Source organism: Talpa occidentalis, unplaced genomic scaffold, assembly GCF_014898055.3.
Source record: "Talpa occidentalis isolate TD23 unplaced genomic scaffold, MPIMG_talOcc4v2.1 talOcc4.10, whole genome shotgun sequence".
NCBI classification, from domain to species: Eukaryota; Metazoa; Chordata; class Mammalia; order Eulipotyphla; family Talpidae; genus Talpa; species Talpa occidentalis.
The window spans coordinates 89,368,160-89,388,325 of NW_023600993.1; the positions used below are offsets into that span (position 1 = coordinate 89,368,160).

The 20,166-nt window shown below is 50.6% G+C and overlaps 1 protein-coding gene and 1 pseudogene across 1 annotated transcript; both read right to left on the bottom strand.

Moving 5' to 3' along the window:
- Positions 1-399: 399 nt before the first annotated feature.
- LOC119237668 (signal-regulatory protein beta-1-like) lies at positions 400-9,157 on the bottom strand (annotated as a pseudogene).
- A 2,303-nt stretch (positions 9,158-11,460) lies between these two features.
- On the bottom strand, positions 11,461-20,042 carry LOC119234803 (signal-regulatory protein beta-1-like). The gene is made up of 6 exons (XM_037497824.2): positions 19,959-20,042; positions 15,780-16,142; positions 13,666-13,983; positions 12,772-13,122; positions 12,280-12,372; positions 11,461-11,553 (listed from the first exon to the last, which is right to left on the bottom strand). The coding sequence occupies exons 1-6, from the start codon at positions 20,026-20,028 to the stop codon at positions 11,549-11,551; spliced, it is 1,200 nt and encodes a 399-aa protein (XP_037353721.1). The 5' UTR covers positions 20,029-20,042; the 3' UTR covers positions 11,461-11,548.
- Positions 20,043-20,166: the final 124 nt, after the last annotated feature.

The window sequence follows — 20,166 nt, forward strand, 5'->3', positions numbered from 1 at the left end:
ACTGATTTTTAAAAATGTCTCTTAGAGGGCCTCCCCGATGGTGCAGCGGTTGAGCGCTGGGTTGCGAGGCTGCCCGCAGCCTCTGCAGCGCCGGTTCAATCCCCGGCCACCGGGTGAGGGTCCCACATGGCACGGCAGACCTCTCCTGCTGCCTGCTGCTCCCCTCAGCAGTGTGTTTCGTCAGTCTGCCTGCTCTGCTCTCCATTCTGGCTCTGGTGAATTCTCTCTCCCTCCCGCGCTTCTGACTGTACCCAGTGCTTGTATAAATAAATAAATAAATAAATAAATAAATAAAAACTTTTTTTTTTTTTAAAGTCTCTTAGAATCCCCATTTCAGTATTTCTGCTTGATACCTGTCAGCCCATCCCTCTGCTAACGTGGGGCTCACTTCGTCTGAGAGTCCACTGTCGTGTGACTGAGGATGTTACATGGAATCTTTATTTTCTCTGCTATATGGCATCTTTTTAAGAATGAATTGGATGCATCCTCAATCATGGGGGGTTCAGCCACACAGAGGGCACCTCCTGAACCCGCTCCTAGTTGAAATGTCACTTCAGGAATTCTCAACTTACTTGAAATTATCACACCTCAGTTATACAATGTCCTTAAAGGGCTACCACGGGATGAGATAAAGGCATGCTTGTTATTGAGTCAAAGCAAATTGTACTGCAGTTTTCTCCTTAGAGCAATGTATGACCTACCATAGTTTCCATTTTCTTCCCTGGCTTGTGGCCCATGATGATGGAAGCAGCTTTGCCTGTAGTTAATGGCGTCGTCCATTTCTGGTTCTCACTCCCAGCAGCCCCTTGTTCCCATATGGCTGCATTTTGGCCATGTGATGAGAACATGATAGCTGCTGACTGGGAATTCTGCGGGTGTGCATTCCTGAGAGGCCCCTGGATGAAGCCAGCTCTGGGGTCAGCCTGTGAGAAGGGACAGCGGGGGAGGGGGCAGCAGGTCTCTGGGGGAGAGGCCTGGGGAGCAGAGTCTGTGGAGGCTCTTGTCCCTCCTCCTTTAGGTGGGCCCTTCAGGAAGGGAGGAGGCTGCAGAGCTGGAGGCGCAGGCAGCAGGGAGGAGGGAAGAAGCTGCGGGAGACATGTCACATTTAATGACCTGCCCGTGCTTAAGGCGCACTCCCTGTGTGTCTCTCATGGCTCTGGAGCTGCTCTCTTGGGCAGTCCCCGAGATAGGCCTCTGCACCTCAGCCTTTGCTCTAGCCTTTGTGCTCATGCCCAGCCCTTCCGCGCATCACACAGAGCCTCAGAAACACCTCAGAGCAGCAAACGTGGGACTGCTCAACACTCCCCTCATTGTGGATTCTGTTCCACCCACTGAGTCCCTATGTTCAAATGACCTAGAGATGGTCTCCAAAGGAGCCCCCCACTCAGGCCCTCCATTCAGGCCCTTGCCTGTATCTTCCAACCACCCAGGGCTCCCCAGTCACTCTGGAACACCCTTTGCAGTTCCCCAAACACTTTCTGGATGCTGGGATGTTTAGAGGGACCTAAGCCTCCTGAGGGTGTTGAGGGAGGTGTGTCAGCTTCTCTTATCTCCCGGGGGCCCTGACCACATGTGACCTGGGGGCTGCCCTCCACCTGACCTTGCCCCTCCCGGGACAGACCTTGGCCTGCCCTCCCTCCCCAGGACTTACAGTCAGGCCTCTGCTTCCTGTGCATGTAGGAGGCAGAGACACCCACCAGCAGCAGCACCTTGGGGCCCAGGAGCAGAGCGATGAGGAGTGGCATGGACTGCTCTTTGCCTGGAATTCAAGCCACAGGAGGTGCCATTAGGGGCCACACCGGAGCCCTTCCCTGGGCCTCTAGGACCTACTGGGGCTCCCTTGGTCCATCAACCCTCTGAGTTTTAAACCTGCACCCTTCCTGGGATTAAGGCAGACGGTAAGAACAGGACCAAGAGTGGGAGCATCACCTCCCACCCCCACTTTCTCTCATTCATGCTTATGTCCATGACCTACAATGCTCGGTTCTAAACACTTGACCTGTGGGCACTCAGGGTGCAGGAAATTGGATGGGGCAGCTCCCTTAAATTCTGTTTATACCCATACATTCTAGATTTTCAATAATACATGAATTGTTACCTGTAACATTAAAAAGATAAGATAAAATATAAAAGGTTGGGTCAGTTGGAGCTGAGGCATTACCTGAAGTTATATCTGTGTCCTGCTTGCCCTGGTGAGCTGAGGCCTCCAGGGTGTGGGCTTTGGAGACCGCAGGCTGCCTGTCATGCTCCACCTGGCAGGTGAGCACCACATTCCCCCTTTAGGCGGCAAGGTTCACCAAGAGCCAGCTCGTGCAGGTGAAAGTCCCATCCTTGTCCTCCAGGATAGTCGAGGGCTTTTCTGTTCGGGACACGTTTCCGTTCTCCAACCAGGTCAGCTGTAGGTTCCGGGGGTAGAACGCCTTCACCTGGCAGGTGACATTCACCTGGTTCCCTGCCGCGGGATACTGGGAAACCTCCAAGGTGGGCGGGACTGTAACAGCACAGGGCAGAAGCTCTGACCTAGGGCACAGACAGATCCCAGGGGAGGGCCCCATCACATGCCCCCACCACAGAAGGGGGGGGGTCACTCGGGACATGCTGGGCAGGTAGCCAGCCTCCAACACTGAGGCTCTCTCTGCATGTACGTGTGACCACTAAACACAGTGCCCTGCACATAGTAGGTGCGCAAGGAATGGAGGACAATAGGAGGGAAATCAACAGGCCCTGCCCCTGCAGCCAGCAGTGGGATCATAATCACTGCGGCAAATAAATGCAATACCCAAGCACCTCGGGCAGGGGTGTAGGAGGTGCCCAGTGTTGGGATAGCTGTTTGTAAAATTCAGGAAGCTGCCCACTCACTCCTGGGCACTGGGAGGTGCTGCCCTGGCAGCTGCCATGGAGACTGGGGGAGTGACCCGCACATGCAGGGCTGGTGATGGCCAAGGATGGTGGAACTGGACTCCGGGACATCTGCGCCTGGAGCAAGTAGGCAGGAGCAGGCTGAGACTTGGGCAGGGATGGGCTGTGCGGGGTTGACACCTCGGATGGTCTCAGACAAGTTGGCTGACCCGTGAAGACCGCCGCCCTGCAGGGTGACGTGGGACACCTTGCAGATGACCTGGGAGCGGACATCCCCTGGCGCCAGCGGCACCGTGGCTGTGCTGGAGATACTGGAGGAAACGGCCTCTCCTGGGGGGTCCACGTTGGGCCGGGGGCTGGCAGCTCATTCCCATTTTTGAACCACTTCAGGCTGATGTCTCTGGGGAGAAGCCGTGGGACTGGCAGGTGAAGGTCACCGTCTGCCCAGGGGTGGCCCTCTCTGCGGGTCCCGATACCACAGGGCGAGAGGGTTTGGCTGCGAAGGAGCATTTGTAACAATAAGCGTGACTGTGACTCCCACCAAGGATAAGTAGGTGACGCTGTTTATAACTTCACATGGTTATTGTTTCGTCTCTACTAGTGCTGGGGGGTCATCACCCTCATTTAGGGACACCCAGGTTCCCAGAGGCGAACCAGGATCAGGGGATGGAGACAGGTTGCAGGCCTGGGTTCAGAGTGCCCCTTCTCTCTCTCCAGGGGATTTCCCATCAGTCTGGGCTCAGGAACCACATGGCCTTGGTCTCTATAGCTATTCCTGGGCTGTCACCCTGGGAAACTTTTCAAGGTCAGAGAAGCATTCACAGAAGGAACGCTGGGGCACAGGGGACCCCGTGGAGGCTGGAACCAGGCTGCCGGCCCAGGAGAGGGGTCGGCACCTCCCTTCCTCATCTGTGGAGTGGGACGCATGCTGTGGCTCCCATGAAGGGACGCAGTGGGGAAGCAGGCCGCAGAGACAAGTTTCATAAAATAAAGAAATGCAATCAGGATGAGCCTAGACCAAATATCCCAGCTCTCCCCGTGGGTGGGGAGGGGTTTACTCCAAACTTCATTCTTGAAACAAATTCTCAATTAGGTCTCATCTGTGCCCAGCTCTGATTTTGAAGTGAGGGGACAGAGGGAAGCTGAATTGGGGTTCTCCATCTCCTCGGGGTCAGTTTTGGCTTGGAAACAAGGATCCCTGACACTGAGGAAGCCATGGGAGGTGTCTCTCAGTGGTCTTTAAGTAAGAGACACAGACACAGGCCTAGAAAGTAGTAGAAGCGCCTCCCTCACCCTGGGGAGGGGCAGAGCCCAGCTGACCGCAGGCAGGACGGACCACATAAGTCACCACTTTGCTTCTCTGTTCTGCATCCTTGAGCCTAAGTGTGTGTTTCTGTGCAAAGTGATCAAAGCCCCACCCGGGCAGAGGAGTGAGGACATGCCCAGCATGGGCGGGTTCACAGCAGGTGCTGACAACCAGCTCCTGTGGCTGCTGTCTCAGTCCTGGTCACCACCCACCTGAGACTGTCTGGGGTTGGGGGAAGCAGTGGGGGACACACCCAGGGAAGTGGCAAGTCCTGCAGCTGCTCTGAAGGACCCATTGAGGAATGCAGCGGAAACTACTGATGGTGATTCTCTGCCTCTTGTTGTTACAGGCCCACTTGGTAGCTGTTTGGGGGAATGACACCAACACATAAATGAGATCAGAGGTGATTACATGAAGACTTCTCTTTCCGGAAAGCTGCAGCACTTTGAAAGGAAGGAGGACAGACTTTCTCAGGGACATCTTGGGTGTCAGGCGGAAGGGCTCTGGAGATGCCAGCTCCTATGGCAGCCACCTCAGCTCCCGTTTAAATGTAGAGGTGGGAGGTTTTCTCAGCAATGAAGCTGGGACCTAAATTGGGTCTCGGTGTCCTCCTCGGGCCCAGAGTGTAGGAATCCAACCCCAGTGAGGTGAGCTCTGTGAGGCGACCAGGGCTGCCATGAGCTGTCAGCACATGTCTCTTTCAGAAGCAGCACACCCAAAAAGTTGTTCACACGGACACAGGAGCCCAGGAACCACTTGTTAGAGGGAAAAATGCAACTTTTCTTCAGTCACCTGAACTGTGGAACCGGGAAGTCTGAGGTACCAGACCTCACTCCCATTTCTGAGCGATGCAACCTTCAGCCTCGACTTTCCTGATCTGTAGAAGGGGGGTGAATCAAGCCATGTAGATCAGCACACACAGCCACACCTGATTCTTAGCTGTTGCTTGTGGTGGGTCTTGCTGCCCCAACCAGCTAAGATGCTGATAAACAAAAGATAGGGCCTCACACCATGGGGCCGAAGACTTCAAAGGGCCTCACACCATGGGGCTGAAGATTCCCTGCACCCCACACCATGGGGCCGAAGATTAATCTGCAACCCGCAAACATCCCCTTGTTTTTAGTTCTTGGTCATATAAGAAAAAACTTCTCGGAAAATACATTGGGCAATAAATTATGTGTGTAAGAATACTGTAAGTAATTGGCACACAGAAATACCAGCTTAAAAATTAAACACTGTAAATTTGGCCTGCCTGACAATGGGAAAGAATTTGTTATACATGAGCATGACTGACAAGCAATCCAGGACAATTATAGTAAGTCCTTCTTTTGCCTTTTTTAGAAGTTTCTTAGAAAAGTTTTTAAATGAAGTTAATTGCGTTAAGAAGTTTCTAGGTAGAAAACCCTGTTAGCTGATAACCAGAAAGCAGCTGGTCTCCTGCTGAAGGCCATGTGAATAAGAAGAATCTTTTGATGCTTAGGCTTCAGCTGATAGGGGTGTACCGACGGCTATCAACTGTCTTGGGTAATTGTCTAAGCTGAAATAATGAGTTTTAGTGTAAGGTTTAGTTTTTTATCTATTAACCTTGAAGGTTGCCTTCTTGCTGAGAGCACGTAGCAGCCAAAAGTCTATGGGAAAAGAATGCACTGATTGCTTCTGCTTTGCTTCCATGCATATGATAATGTCATCTCACTGCTTGCCTTAGTGTATAAACAAAGACCTGCTGAGACCCTCAGCAGGAGATACTAACACAAGACATTGTGCGTGTCTGCTTCACTCCTCAATTGCACCCACGCCATCCCATCTTTCAGGAACCCCTGACACCCAGTTTGCAGAGGCTGGCTCCCAGCAGTTGTTTACAGAAAGGAGGGCGTGACAGTGACCTGCTGCCACATGCAGGCGGGGGGCCCCCACGGTACTCACCACTCACGGTGACCTGGGTGCCTGGTCCCGACTTCACTTCTGTGTCAGGGCTCCCTTTCTGGAACTTCACACAGTAGTAGACCCCAGTGTCTGCTGGTGATGTTACTGATGCGGATGGAAAAGTCCTTGTTGTCTCTGATTGTGACATCTGAGACACTGGTTAACCAGGGGAAGGGGCCTTCGCTTCCTTGCAGACTGTAGACTAACTGCCGGCCTGGCCCCGACCCCCTGAACCACCTGACTGTCCCCACAGGGAGCAGGGAGGTCAGGGAGCAGTGCAGAGTGGCCTCTCTCCGGCTGCCACCGACAGGAACTTGTCAGGCTGGATCACCTGCAGCTCCTCCTCGCAGGCTACTCCTGCAGGGAAGCAAAGTGGTTACTCATTCATCCAGTGTGACCCTGCAGGCTTTCTCATGTAAATGTAAATGTACATTGCATTTACATCTCTGCCCAGACTTCTGTCCTGAAAGCTGGACTTGTACGGCCAAAGCACCCTGGACGTGGTGCCTGGATGGAAAAGCACAGCTCACAGTTAACAGGTCTGTCTGTCTCCTGAGGCCCCTTATTCTTCCAGAGGCTCAGGTCCACACTGTTGGCTCCTTCTCTCCCATCCAAATCCTGTGGGTCAGAAAATTCATTGCTGCACTTCAACATGCATCTAAGGTCTGACCTCGCCTGTCTCTACAGCAATTGTCCTCGAGCACCGGTGTTCCTTGTTTCTCCAAGGAGTCACCTCTTAAATGTTCTAGTTGCCTCTGTCCAAGTGCTAGATGATTAAAACTAATGTCAGATCATCACTTCTTTAGACTGAAGTGGCACCACTCACGGGAGCCCACATCCTTGAACAGAACAGAAAAGCCTTCACGCAGGGCCTCTGCCCATGCTGCTCCCTGTCAGGAAGCTCTTCCCCAAAATCCACAGGCTCATCCCACACCACCTTTAACCTTCGCTCAAGTTTCTCTCTCAGTGATGCCCACCTATACTGGATTGTTTAAAATATATCCCACTGTAGATATTTGCATTTCTAGGAATGCTTTCTTTTTTTGCCCTTAACTCTGATCCTATCTAATACACTATATTTTGTGCTTAGTGTGTCTATTGTCTGCTGTCATTTCTGCCACTAAGAATAACTCCAAAAGGGCAACAACTTTGTCTCTTTTCTCCAGCAACACACCTCTCGTTCCTGTAACAGTTTCTGACACATATTAGGTATTCAATAATTGTTTCTATCATGTGACTGTCCAGTGCTACACCTTCCTGAGATCCCAATGTCTATTTTGAGTGGTAATCCTGTGAGTTTCTCATGAGATGACTTGGTCAAAGACATATATAACTTCTAGGAAGAGGAAGAACCTAACTTCTAGGAAGAGGAGAAAAAGTCACGAACCCTCTTTCTCTCACTCTCCCTTCCCTCACCTGCACACAGAAGCTGCAGAAATCTCCTGGGGAGGAGACGGGTCACACGCATCCAAGAAGGGTGGTGGTTAACCTGGGAACTCTACAGTCAGACCGTGTGAGTTCAGATCACAGCTCTACCAGTTAGGGTGAGTGACCTTGAACCTCTCTGTGCTTCTGTTATTCCATCTGTAAGGAGGGCATAAGTTAGCTCCCTCAGAGATAATGGTCACAGGAGATGACACCTCCAGGCCTTTCCCGCTGTGTCTGGTACATGGTGAGGGTTCAAGAAATTGAAATGATTTTACTCATCGGATTTCCTGAGGCTGAGAGGCTTCTGGGGACATAGATGACAGAGATAGGAGTGCAGCTAGAATCACACACGGGGATCATTGCTCTGTATCCTTCAGGAACCTGCACCTCCCCCTTCTTGTCTCCTCAGCCCATCCAGCCTGGAGGAGGCCTCCAAGGAGGAATGCACAGAATTCCACTCCCAGATTTCCTGAGGCCTGAACGGACGCTGGATGACAGCGCATGGGGAGAGGTGCAAACCCAGATGTGGGCGCAAGGACAGATGGAGACGGTCTAGGTGAGGCTCTGTGTTTCCATCCCCTTCTTTCCTCCTCACCCCCTTGCAGCACGAGGGCAGGACTCCAAGAAAATCATGCACACACTTTACTCTCTTACCAGGGAAAAGATTCTTTTTGTCTAATAGTTTTGGAAAGGAGAAGGGGATATTTTAGAGAAGAAGAGGAAGGAAGAGAGTAGAGAGACTCTGAGAACTAAACTTTTGTTAATGTGCACTTCATGCAGACTGAAATGATTGGGGAGAACAATGGAAAAAACTTTTCAAAAATCCCACGAGTGTGTGTGTCTGCACACTTCTCACACCTGCACATACAGGCAAATACACCACAACATGCATTTGCAAATACATGTGAAGTGCTGTCCTGGCTTGCTAGTATACAAGGAGTAGGTTTTGAGGATTGTGTATGTTAAATGCTCATTAAAAATATTGGTACATAGTAACCATCTAACACATCATTAACAAAAATTTGGAAGCACACACAGCAGAATTTTAGCCCTGTCCTGCCTCCTGTTTGCCTGTTCTATCTCTATTCTACTAATTTCTCCATATGTCTAACTTTTCTGCAAGAGCCTCCACTGAGTAGCCAACAGCATAACGTAGTAAAAAGAATGAATTCTGGAGTTCTTGGCCCTAGACTTGAATTCTGGCTTCTCCACAGACTTGGGTAGATGGCACTGGGCAAGTTATGCTCTCTGCCTCGGTTTCCCCTTCTGCAAAGCAGGGACTCTAATTGTCATTACAGTTATGTTGTGAGGATCAGCCAAGTTAACACACTCGTCAAACCATCATCTGTTTTCATGTCCCTGATAACAGTTGCAGGTGACAGAGCCACAGAAAAGTTGCTCAGATCCCTGATTCTGTGCTCTCAAATAGTGTCTAGTCCTTGGCTCTCTGTGGTAGCCGGCGGGGGAGGGGTGGGGAGGGCTTACATTTGTTTACCTGAATGCCCTAAAACCTCACTGCTAAAGAGGCATCCAAGGCAGGGAGGGGGGAATCTTCCCATGGACATGCTCACCTGTGAGTCCCAGCAGTAAAACCAGCAGCAGGCATGGAGACTGGGGGGTCCAGGAGGCAGGGGCAGGCATCCTGGAACTGGAGGAGCCTGCTCTGTCTGGGTGTATGCTCGGAGCCCAGAATCTGCTCTGTGGAGAGGAGCCCCCGCCTGCGATGCAAGAGGAAGCTCACATCATTGGGGAAATGACAAGGTGTTGACACACTTCCACTGTGAAGCTGGGATGAGAGGGAAGCCTCAAGGTCAGGGGTTACTCATATGTGTTCAGAGACTTGTGTAGCCTCGTGGAAATAGTGCCTCACCCTCGGGGCCTGTGCACTCTCCCCTTGCTTGCTACTCCCCTTAGAGTCTCCAGGATTCTCCATTCAGGAGCCCCAGGAAACCCACAGGGATAAAAGCTGTGTCTCACATGCCCATGCCCAGGGCCCTAGGATGTGACTAACTTGAGCAAGTCTGTGCTGCCTCCACCAAGAGCTGCTCACAGTCCTAGGGCCTGCTGAAGACTGTGATAGTGAGGAACTAGGAAAGGTGTTTAAGAAGATATTTGCCTGCAGTGCTCTGTAACTGAGCATCCAGAACACAGAGATGTCATCACTACAGGTGCTCCACACAAGCTGTCCTGGGAGATACTGGACTGGCTAGGGCTCACAGGCTAAGTTTTGTGGGTTTCAAGTGCTGTGGCTCCCTGAAGCTTAGGTAAGGATTTCCTTGCAGTGAGTAGAATTTCCCTTCAGTTGCTTGACACAAGTTCAAAAACCTCAGTGTTATAATGTAATCAATGCAGGGCCTGCTTTTAACTGGGTCTAGTGTAACCCCTTCAGGCAATATACCTAAATGGGCCATAAAAAATGTAACAGGGTGATATCATGGTGATGAGGACAGAAAATGTGCATGTGAGAGATATGGGATTGGGGTAACTGAACAGTATATCTTCCTCAACCATAGTGGGGAGACAATAAATATTTCCTGAGAGAGAAATCAAAACATATCAATACAAGTATATCCTCTCTGAGATGCGGCAGTAGAGTCTAAAACCCCCAAAGCATTGAAAAGAGTTGCTTCTGGGAGGTGGACATGGTGTGAAATTAGGTGACTCCAGCTTTCCTGTTAGAACTTGTGGAACTACTTGACTTTCAAACCATGTGCATATGAGCCTAAGATGTAGGTAAAAATTGATTTTCGATCATTAGGTTAATGTTACAAAAGTTACCCAAAGAAAACATACTAATAGTGCTAGTTGGTGTCCTGTGCTCTTGCTGAATATAAGGTTGATGCTCTGAACACAATTGCAATCCCATACCACAGTCAAGAATCATTGAAAACAGTAGTAATACTTATTTATGTCCACAGACTAGAAATTGATAAAGATACCTCTAACTAGAGACTCATAAAACCATCATAGGAAAACTCTAAAATTATGAATAGAAATTCATGAAAGCAAAACTAAAATAGATGCATATGATGAATGGTAAAAGTCAGTGCATGAAAGACGTCAGTTGACTAAAATAATCTGTAAATTCAATGCGATCAAATAATAATTCTGAAGGGATTTTTCATGAAACTTGACAAGGAGTTCTAAGATCACTTTTACCTGAAGAGTTACGACAATTTTAAATAAGAAAAGTCAGAAACTTTGCTCAAGGTGGTCTCAAAACTTATTACAAGGGCATTCTTCTTGAGAAATGAGTAGCTCAATGGAACAAAGTCTGCATCAAAACAACCACATGTGTATATGGAAACTTGATAGAAAGTGAAGGTGGCTGTGAAGATCATTTAAGCTTGGTAATAAATTATAACATGACTACCAATGTGCGTGCGCGCGCGCACACACACACACACACACACACACACACACACACACACAGACAGCCGAGCAGTATAGCTAGATCAAAATTAAAAAGGAAACACTTGATTAGAAAGTGAGAACTTTTTTGCACAACCAGGCCCCCAATTGACACAACATGCAGCTCTGCAGGCCACGCTAGAAGGGCGAGGGGTGCTGTCCTGGATGGGGGGAGAACACCAAGATAAGAGTCTTATTGGGAATTTGTACTTCAAAGCACCAAGTACAGTTTCAATATCCAGTATGAGAAGAAATAATAAATTGTGGCATATTCCTCAATAGGAGACTACAGAGCAGTGGAAAAAGCAGTTATATAATATCCTTCAAGGGCTACGCGGGATGAGATGAAGGTATGCTTGTTGTAGAGTCAAAGCGGCTTTTAATGTGGTTTTCTCATTAGAGCAAATCGCACGACCTGCCCTAGTTTCTGTTTTCTTCCCTGGCTTGTGGCTGACGATGGGGGAACCAGCTCTGATGCAGTGACTGGCGTCGTGCCTCTCTGGGTCTCACTCCCAGCAGCCCCACTGCACTTTGGCCATGTGATGAGAACCGAAAGTGGGTGATTTGGAATTCTGCGGGTGTGCATTCCTGAGCGGACCCTGGATGAAGCCAGCTCTGGGGTCAGCCTGTGAGGAGGGACAGCGGGGTGGGGCAGCAGATCTCTGGGGGAGCAGCCTGGGGAGCAGAGTCTGTGGAGGCTCTTGTCCCTCCTCCTCTAGGCGGGTCCTTCAGGAAGGGAGGAGGCTGCAGAGCTGAGGCACAGGCAGCAGGGAGGAGGGAAGAAGCTGCAGGAGACATGTCACATTTAATGACCTGCCTGTGCTCAGGACGCACTCCCTGTGTGTCTCTCATGGCTCTGGTGCTGCTCTCTTGGGCAGTCCCTGCCACAGGCCTCTGTACCTCAGCCTTTATTCTCGCCCTTGTGCTCATGCCCAGCCCTTCAGCGCATCACACAGAGCCTCAGAAACACCTCAGAACAGCAAACCTGGGACTGCTCAACACTCCCCTCATTGTGGATTCTGTTCCACCCACTGAGTCCCTATGTTCAAATGACCTAGAGATGGTCTCCAAGGGAGCCCCCCACCCAGGCCCTCCATTCAGGCCCTTGCCTGTATCTTCCACAACACCCAGGGCTCCCCAGTCACTCTGGAACACCCTCTGCAGTTCCCCAAACACTTTCTGGATGCTGGGATGTTTAGAGGGACCTAAGCCTCCTGAGGGTGTTGAGGGAGGTGTGTCAGCTTCTCTTATTTCCCGGGGGCCCTGACCACGTGTGACCTGGGGGCTGCCCTCCACCTGACCTTGCCCCTCCCGGGACAGACCTTGGCCTGCCCTCCCTCCCCAGGACTTACAGTCAGGCCTCTGCTTCCTGTGCATGTAGGAGGCAGAGACACCCACCAGCAGCAGCACCTTGGGGCCCAGGAGCAGAGCGATGAGGAGTGGCATGGACTGCTCTTTGCCTGGAACTCAAGCCACAGGAGGCGCCATCAGGGGCCACACCAGAGCCCTTCCATGGGCCTCCACTACTTAGCTGCTGGGGCTCCCCTGGTCTGTCAAAACTCTGAAGTGTGAACCTGCGTCCTTCCTGGGATTAAGGCAGATGTTAAGAGCAGGACCAAGAGTGGGAGAATCACCTCCCTTCCCCACTTCTCTCTTTCATGCTTATGTCCATGACGTGCAATGGTTGGCTCTAAACACTTGACCCGTAGGCACTCAGGGTGGAGGAAATGAGATGAGGCGGCTCCTTTAAATGCTGTCTATAGCTATACATTCTAGATTATCAATAAAACATGAATTGTTACCTATAACATTAAAAAAATAAGATAAAATGTAAAAGATTGGGTCAGTTGGAGCCGAGGCCTTATCCGAAGTAACATCTGTGTCCTGCTTGTCCTGGTAAGCTGAGGCCCCCAAGGTGTGGGCTTTGGAGACCACAGGCTGCCCGTCATGCTCCACCTGGCAGGTGAGCACCACATTCCCCCTGTGGGCAGAAGCGTTCACCAGGAGCCAGCTCCTGTAGGTAAAGGTCCCATCCTTGTTCTCCAGGAGACTCGAGGGCTTTTCTGTTCGGGACACGTTTCCGTTCTCCAACCAGGTCAGCTGTAGGTTCCGGGGGTAGAACTCCTTCACCTGGCAGGTGACATTCACCTGGTTCCCTGCCGCGGGATACTGGGAAACCTCCAAGGTGGGCGGAACTGTAACAGCACAGGGCAGAAGCTCTGACCTGATGGCACAGATCCCAGGGGAGGTGCCCCGTCACTGGCCCCCCACCTCAGCATGGGGGTCACCCGGGACATGCTGGGCAGGCAGGCGGCCTCCAACACTGAGGCTTTCTCTGCATGTGTGTGTGATCACTAAGCACAGTGCCCTGCACACAGTAGGTGCACAAGGACTGGAGGGCAACAGGTAGGAAATCAATAGGCCCTGCCCCTGCAGGCAGTAGTGTGATCACAATCACTGTGGCAAATAAATGCCATCCCCAAGCACCTCGGGCAGGGCTGTACGGGGTGCCCGGTGATGGGGTGGCTGTGGGGAAAGTTCGGGAAACAGCCCACTCACTGCCAGGCACGTGCAAGGTGCTGCTCTGCCAGCTGCTGGGGAGACTGGGGGAGTGACCCGCACATGCAGGGCTGGTGATGGCCAAGGATGGTGGGACTGGACTCCGGGACATCAGCGCCTGGAGCAAGTGGGGAGGAGCAGGCTGTGTCTCGGGCAGGGCTGGGCTGGGGGGTTCACACCTCGGATGGTCTCAGATAAATTGGCTGTCCCGCAAAGACGGCCGCCCTGCAGGGTGACGTGGGCCACCTCGCAGATGACCTGGGAGCGGATGTCCCCCGGCGCCAGCGGCACCGTGGCTGTGCTGGAGATGTTGTAGGAAACGGCCTCTCCTGGGGGGTCCACGTGGGGCCGGGGGGCTGGCAGCTCATTCCCATTTATGAACCACTTCAGGCTGATGTCTCTGGGGGAGAAGCCGTGGGACTGGCAGGTGAAGGTCACCGTCTGCCCAGGGGTGGCCCTCTCTGCGGGTCCCGATACCACAGGGCGAGAGGGTTTGGCTACGAAGGAGCATTTGTAACAATAAGCGTGACTGTGACTCCCACCAAGGATAAGCGGGTGACACTGTTTATATCTTCACCTGATTATTCTTTAGTCTCTAGTAGTGCTGGGGTGTCATCACCTTCATTTAGGGACACGTAGTTTCCCAGAGGTGAACCAGGATCAGGGGCAAGGTGGCAGGATTGCAGGCCTGGGTTCAGAGTGCCCCTTCTTTCTGATTTCCCATCAGTCTGGGCTCAGGAACAACATGACCTCAGTCTCTACAGCTGTTCCTGGCCTGTCACCCCGGGAGCCTTTCTAAGGTCAGAGAAGCATTCACAGAAGGAACGCAGGAGCACTGGGGACCCCGTGGAGGCAGGAACCAGGCTGCCAGCCCAGGGAAGGGACCAGGCACCTCCCTTCCTCGGATGAGGAAGCTCTCTCTCCAATGTGCATGAGGGAAGCAGGCCACAGAGGCAAGTTTCATAAGATAAAGAAACTCAGATCAGTGATGAGCCCAGGCCTGGTCTCCCATCTCTCCCTGCAGGCGGGGAGGGATTTACTCCAAATTTTTCCTTCTTTAAACAATTTCTCAAGTAGGTCTCATCTGTGTTCAGCTCTGATTTTGGAGGGAGGGGACAGAGGGAGGCTGAATTGGGGTTCTCCTCCCGGGGTCAGTTTTGGGTTGGAAACAAGGATCCCTGAGCCCGAGGAAGCCAAGGTGGGCATCTCTCGTGGTCACTAAACAAGAGACTCAGACACAGACCTGGAAAGAGGCAGAAGTGCCTCCCTCATCCTGGGGAAGGGCAGAGCCCACATCTCCCCATGTAGGACAGACCTCATGAGTGACCGCTTTGGTCTCTGTTCTGCATCCTTGAGCCTCTGAGTGTGTTTCTGTGCAAAGTGATCAAAGCCCCACCCTGGCAGAGGAGTGAGGATGTGCCCAGCATGGGCGGGTTCATAGCAGGTGCTGACAATCAGCTCCTGTGGATGCTGCCCCAGCCCTGGTCACCACCTACCTGAGACTGTCTGGGGTGGGGGGAAGCATGTAGGGGACACACCCAGGAAATTGGTAAGTCCTACAGTTCCTCTGAAGAACCCCTTTGAGGAAAGCAGCAGAAACCACTGATGGTGATTCTCTGCCTCTTGTTACAGGCCCGCTAGGAAGCCATTTTGGGGAATGACACCCACACATAAATGAGATCCAAGGTGTTTTCACGGAGATTTCTCTTTATGGGAAGCTGCAGACTTTGAAAAGAGGGAGGACAGACTTTCTCAGGGACATCTTGCGGGTTAGGCGGAAGGGCTCTAGGGATGCCAGCCCCTATAGCAGCCACCTCAGCTCCCATTTAAATACAGAGGTGGGAGGTTTTCTCAGCAATGAAGCTGGGACCTAAAGAGGGTGTCTCAGTGTCTTCCTTAGTCCCAGAGGGTGGGAATCCAACCCCAGTGAGGTGAGCTCTGTGGGGCGACCGGAGCCTCGATGAGCTGCCAGCTCATGGGTTCAGAAGCAGCACACCCCGAAACGTTGTTCTCACGGACACAGCAGCCCAGGATCCACTTGTTAGGAGAAAAAACCTCAGCTTTTCTTCAGTCACCTGAACTGTGGAACTGGGAAGTCTGAGTTTCCAGACATCACCCCCTATTTCCGAGGTACCCAACCTTGAGCCTAGACTTTCCCAATCTGTAGAAGGGGTGAATCAAGCCATGTAGACCAGCACCCACATCCACGCCTGACTCTTAGCTGTTGCTCACAGAGGAGGGCGTGACAGTGACCTGCTGCCACACGCGGGCGGGGGGCCCCCACGGTACTCACCACTCACGGTGACCTGCGTGCCTGGTCCCGACTTCACTTCTGTGTCAGGGCTCCCTTTCTGGAACTTCACACAGTAGTAGGCCCCAGTGTCTGCTGGGGTGATGTTACTGATGTGGATGGAAAAGTCCTTGTTGTCTCTGATTGTGACATCTGACACATGGGTTACCCGGGGGAAGGGGCCTTCTCCTGCTCCTTTGAAACTGTAGGCTAACTGCCGGCCTGGACCCGACCCCCTGAACCACTTAACAGGCCCCACAGGGAGCAGGGAGGTCAGGGAGCAGTGCAGAGTGGCCGTCTCTCCGGCTGCCACCGACACGGACTTGTCAGGCTGGATCACCTGCAGCTCCTCCTGGCTGGCCGCTCCTGCAGGGAAGCAAAGTGGTTCCTCGTTTATCCTGTGTGAACCTGTGGGCTTTCTCAGTGTTATCACAAGGACCTGCTGACAGGTGCTCAATTCAAGGAGCCCTGAGCTCAGCACATGGGGGTATCATCACTCGGAACCCTTACAACAAACCTGTAATGTGAGGCTGTTCCAAATGACGAAACTGGGGCAAAAGGAGCTGAGGTTGCAGGTTTAGTGCCTGAGTCCTCTCCGGAAGGGTCATGGTTCACGAAATACTTTGGGGTTTTAGGAGATGTTGCATTTCAGTCTTTTACCTTGATGGGCCATGAGAGTCTTGAGATCATGGATTTGTGAGCAGAAGTGATGGGTGTGTTTGTAGGATGTCACTGAATGGGAAGAAGCTCTGTGGTGAAGCAACCTCTTGCAGAGGTCATGTGCTCATGAAAGGGGCAGTTCCCTGGCCTGGGTGCTTGAATGGCCATAGGTGTTGCGTTCCCTACATGCAATGAATGAGGGATTTAATTAGAAGGAAAACATAGTTTCAAGTCGGGAATTTTTTCCAATTCCATGATCATGGTATTATAGTGTCTATTGCTGCTAGAAATGTTTTTCTGAAAGTCAAATGCTTAAAATAAGAAATTTTCGTTAACAGATGAAGACATAAACAGAATGTGGCTTATTCAATGGAATATTACTCAGCCCTAAAGATTAATGAGATCATGAGTTGTCCTATAACATAAATAAGGCTTGAAAACATTTTGCTAAATAAAATGAACCAGAAAGAAAAGGACTGATATACAGTTCTAATTATAGGAAGTCATTAGAATAGGCAAATTCATAGAGACAAGTAGTAACATAGGGGTTATCTTGGGCTTCTGGGGGAGATTAATAGGGAATTTACTGTTAATGGGTACAGAGATTTCTCCTAGCATTGAAGATTCTGAAGTGCGTCTTGGTGACAGTTTGAAATACTGTGAATGTACTTGGTGCCACTGAATTATAACCAAAAAAATGGTTCAATGATGCATTTTATGTGATGTGTGTTTTGCCACAATGTAAAATATGTGGTCAGACAAGGTGACTACCCTGATTCAAGCTTTGAGTTGGACTAAGTGGCTCAAGGCTGGGGACTTGAGAACCCTGCTCTAGAAGGTGGAGATGGAACCAGCAGGCAAGACAGCAAGGAGGGAGCCGACTTCAGCCTGTGTTTGAAAAGAACCGTGGCAGCGGGGGTGTTGGTGTGGTGACCCTGGGTCGTGAGCTGCAGGGACAGGAGGGGCCCGTGGTCATCTACCTGCAGGTGCAGGACTTTGCTCTCCTTCACTGCAGCAGCACTAGCCGGCTTCTGGAGACACCAGAGAAATGAGAGAACATTCCTTTGTGTTGAAAGTGTTCTAAAACAGGCATGGGCTAAGGTGGCAGGGCTATAAATCAAAGGAGCATTGTTGGTGGATGCAAACAAATCCTGTCTCTTTGTTTATATCTTAGCAGAAAATTTGCAGTTCACCTTTGCAGAGTGAGAGCTGGGAAGATCCACCCACCGTGCACCCTTTGTCACAGACAGGATACCTAAGGAGGCACATGCTGTTAGAGGGAGGGTCCTTTTGTATGCTGGGAATGGAGGGGGTGGTGAATTCCAAGGAGGATTTTGGGGGTGTGGGGTAGACAACAATTAGAGGAAATATGAATGAATCTGGAGGGAGAAATGGAGAAATAGATGTGCAAGGAAAGGAGGTCAGATAGTCAGTGGGAACCACTGGACGGGGAAGCTGTCATTCATTTCTTTGCCACTGCAAAGTCAAAGAAAGAAGTGATGATCTGACATTAGTTTTAATCATTCTAGCACTGGACAGAGAAGCAACTAGAACATTTTCTGCATGTAAATGTACATTGAATTTACATCTCTGCCCAGACTTTTGCCCGGTAAGCTGGACTTTATGGCCAAAGTACCCCAGACATGGTGCCTGGATGGAAAAGCACAGCTCACAGTTGACAGGTCTCTCTATGACTCCTGAGGCACCTTATTCTTGCAGAGGCTCAGGTCCACACCCTGGGCTCTTTCTCTCCCATCCAAAGGCTGTGGGTCAGAGAATCTGTTGCTGCTTCATCATATGTCTAAGGTCTGACCTCTCCTGTCTCTACAGCAGCTGTCCTCATGCACCGGTGTTCCTTGTTTCTCCATGGAATCTCCTCTTATATGTTTTAGTTGCTTCTCTGTTCAAGGGCTAGAATGATTAAAAATAATGTCAGATCATCACTTCTTTCTTTGACTTTGCAGTGGCACCACTTACGGGCAGCCCAAATCCTTGAGCAGCACAGAAAAGCCTCCCACAGGGCCTTTCCCCATGCCATGCCCTGTCAGGAAGCTCTTCCCTCAAAATCCACCAGCTCATCCCACACCACCTTTAACCTTTGCTCAAGTTTCTCTCTCAGTGATGCCACCAACACTGCCTTGTTTAAAATATATCCCACTCAAATATTTGCAGTTCTCTTATCTAGGAATACATTCATTTTTTGCCCATAACACTGATCCTATCTAATACACTGTATTTTGTGCTTAGTGTGTCTATTGTCTGCTGTCATTTCTGCCACTAAGAATAACTCCAAAAGGGCAACAACTTTGTCTCTTTTCTTCAGCAACACACCTCTCATTCCTGTAACAGCTTCTGACACATAGTAGGTGTGCAATAATTGTTTGTATCATGTGACTGTCCAGTGCTACACCTTCCTGAGACCCCAATATCTATTTTGAGTGGTAATCCCGTGAGTTTCCCATCGAGATGACTTGGTCAAAAACACATATAACTTCCAGGAAGAGGAAGAACCCAGGAGAGGAAAGTCACAAACCCTCTTTCCCTCACTCTCCCTTCCCCCACCCGTGCACAGAAGCTGCAGAAAGCTCCTGGGGTAGAGATGGGTCACACTCAAGCGAGAAGAATTTTTTGTCTAATAGTTTAGGGAAGGAGAAAGGGAAATTTTAGAGAAGTAGAACACGAAGGAAGAGAGTAGAGAGACTCTAAAAACTAAACTTTTGTTAATGTGCACTTCATGCAGACTACGAATGATTGGAGAGAACAATGGAAAAAACCTTTTCAATAATCCCAAGTGAGAGTGCGTGTGTGTCTGCACACTTCTCACATGTGTACATACATGCACATACACCACAACATGCATTAGCAAATACATGTGAAGTCCTGGCTTGCTAGTATACAAGGAGTATGTTTTGAGGATTGTGTATGGTAAATGCTCATAAAAATATTGGTACATAGTAACCATCTAACACATCATTAACCAAAGTTTGGGAGCACACACAGCAGAATTTCAATCCTATCCTACCTCCTGTTTTCTGTCCTATCTCTAGACACCCCTTGTTTCTCCATATGTCTAACTTTTCTGCAAGAGCCTCCACTGAGTAGCCAACAGCATAATGTGGTAGAAAGAATGAATGCTGGTGTTCTTGGCCCTAACTTGAGTTCTGGCTTCTCCACAGACTTGGGTAGATGGCACGGGGCAAGTTATGTTCTCTGCCTCGGTTTCCCCTTCTGCAAAGCAGGGACAATAATTGTCATTATAAACAGTTAATGCTGTGAGGATCAGCCAAGTTAACACACTCGTCAAACCATCATCAGTTTGATGTCCCTGATAACTGTTGCAGGTGACAGAGCTACAGAAAAGTTGCTCAGATCCCTGATTCTGTGCTCTTAAGTTGTTTCTATTCCTTGGCTCTCTGTGCTAGCCCCAGGGGGCTTACCCTTGTTTATCTGAATGCCCTAAAACTGCACTGTTAAAGAGGCATCCAGGGCAGGGAGGCGGAAACTTCCCATGGCCATGCTCACCTGTGAGTCCCAGCAGTAAAGCCAGCAGCAGGCAAGGAGACTGGTGGGTCCAGGAGGCAGGGGAAGGCATCCTGGAACTGGAGGAGCCTGCTCTGTCCAAGTGTGTGCTGGGAGCCCAGACTCTGCTCTGTGGAGAGGAGCCCCACCTGTGATACAAGAGGAAGCTCACGTCACTGTGAAATGATGAGGTGTTGACACACTTCCACTG

What these genes read in the sequence shown, in the direction of transcription:
- LOC119234803 (XM_037497824.2), bottom strand. Translation starts at nt 20,028, where the DNA reads ATGCCTTCCCCTGCCTCCTGGACCCACCAGTCTCCTTGCCTGCTGCTG. An exon ending in TTTACTGCTGGGACTCACAG is followed by an intron (nt 16,143 to 19,958) that starts GTGAGCATGGCC and finishes GCTTCCCTGCAG; the next exon opens with GAGCGGCCAGCCAGGAGGAG. An exon ending in TAAGGCCTCGGCTCCAACTG is followed by an intron (nt 12,373 to 12,771) that starts ACCCAATCTTTT and finishes AAGAGCAGTCCA; the next exon opens with TGCCACTCCTCATCGCTCTG.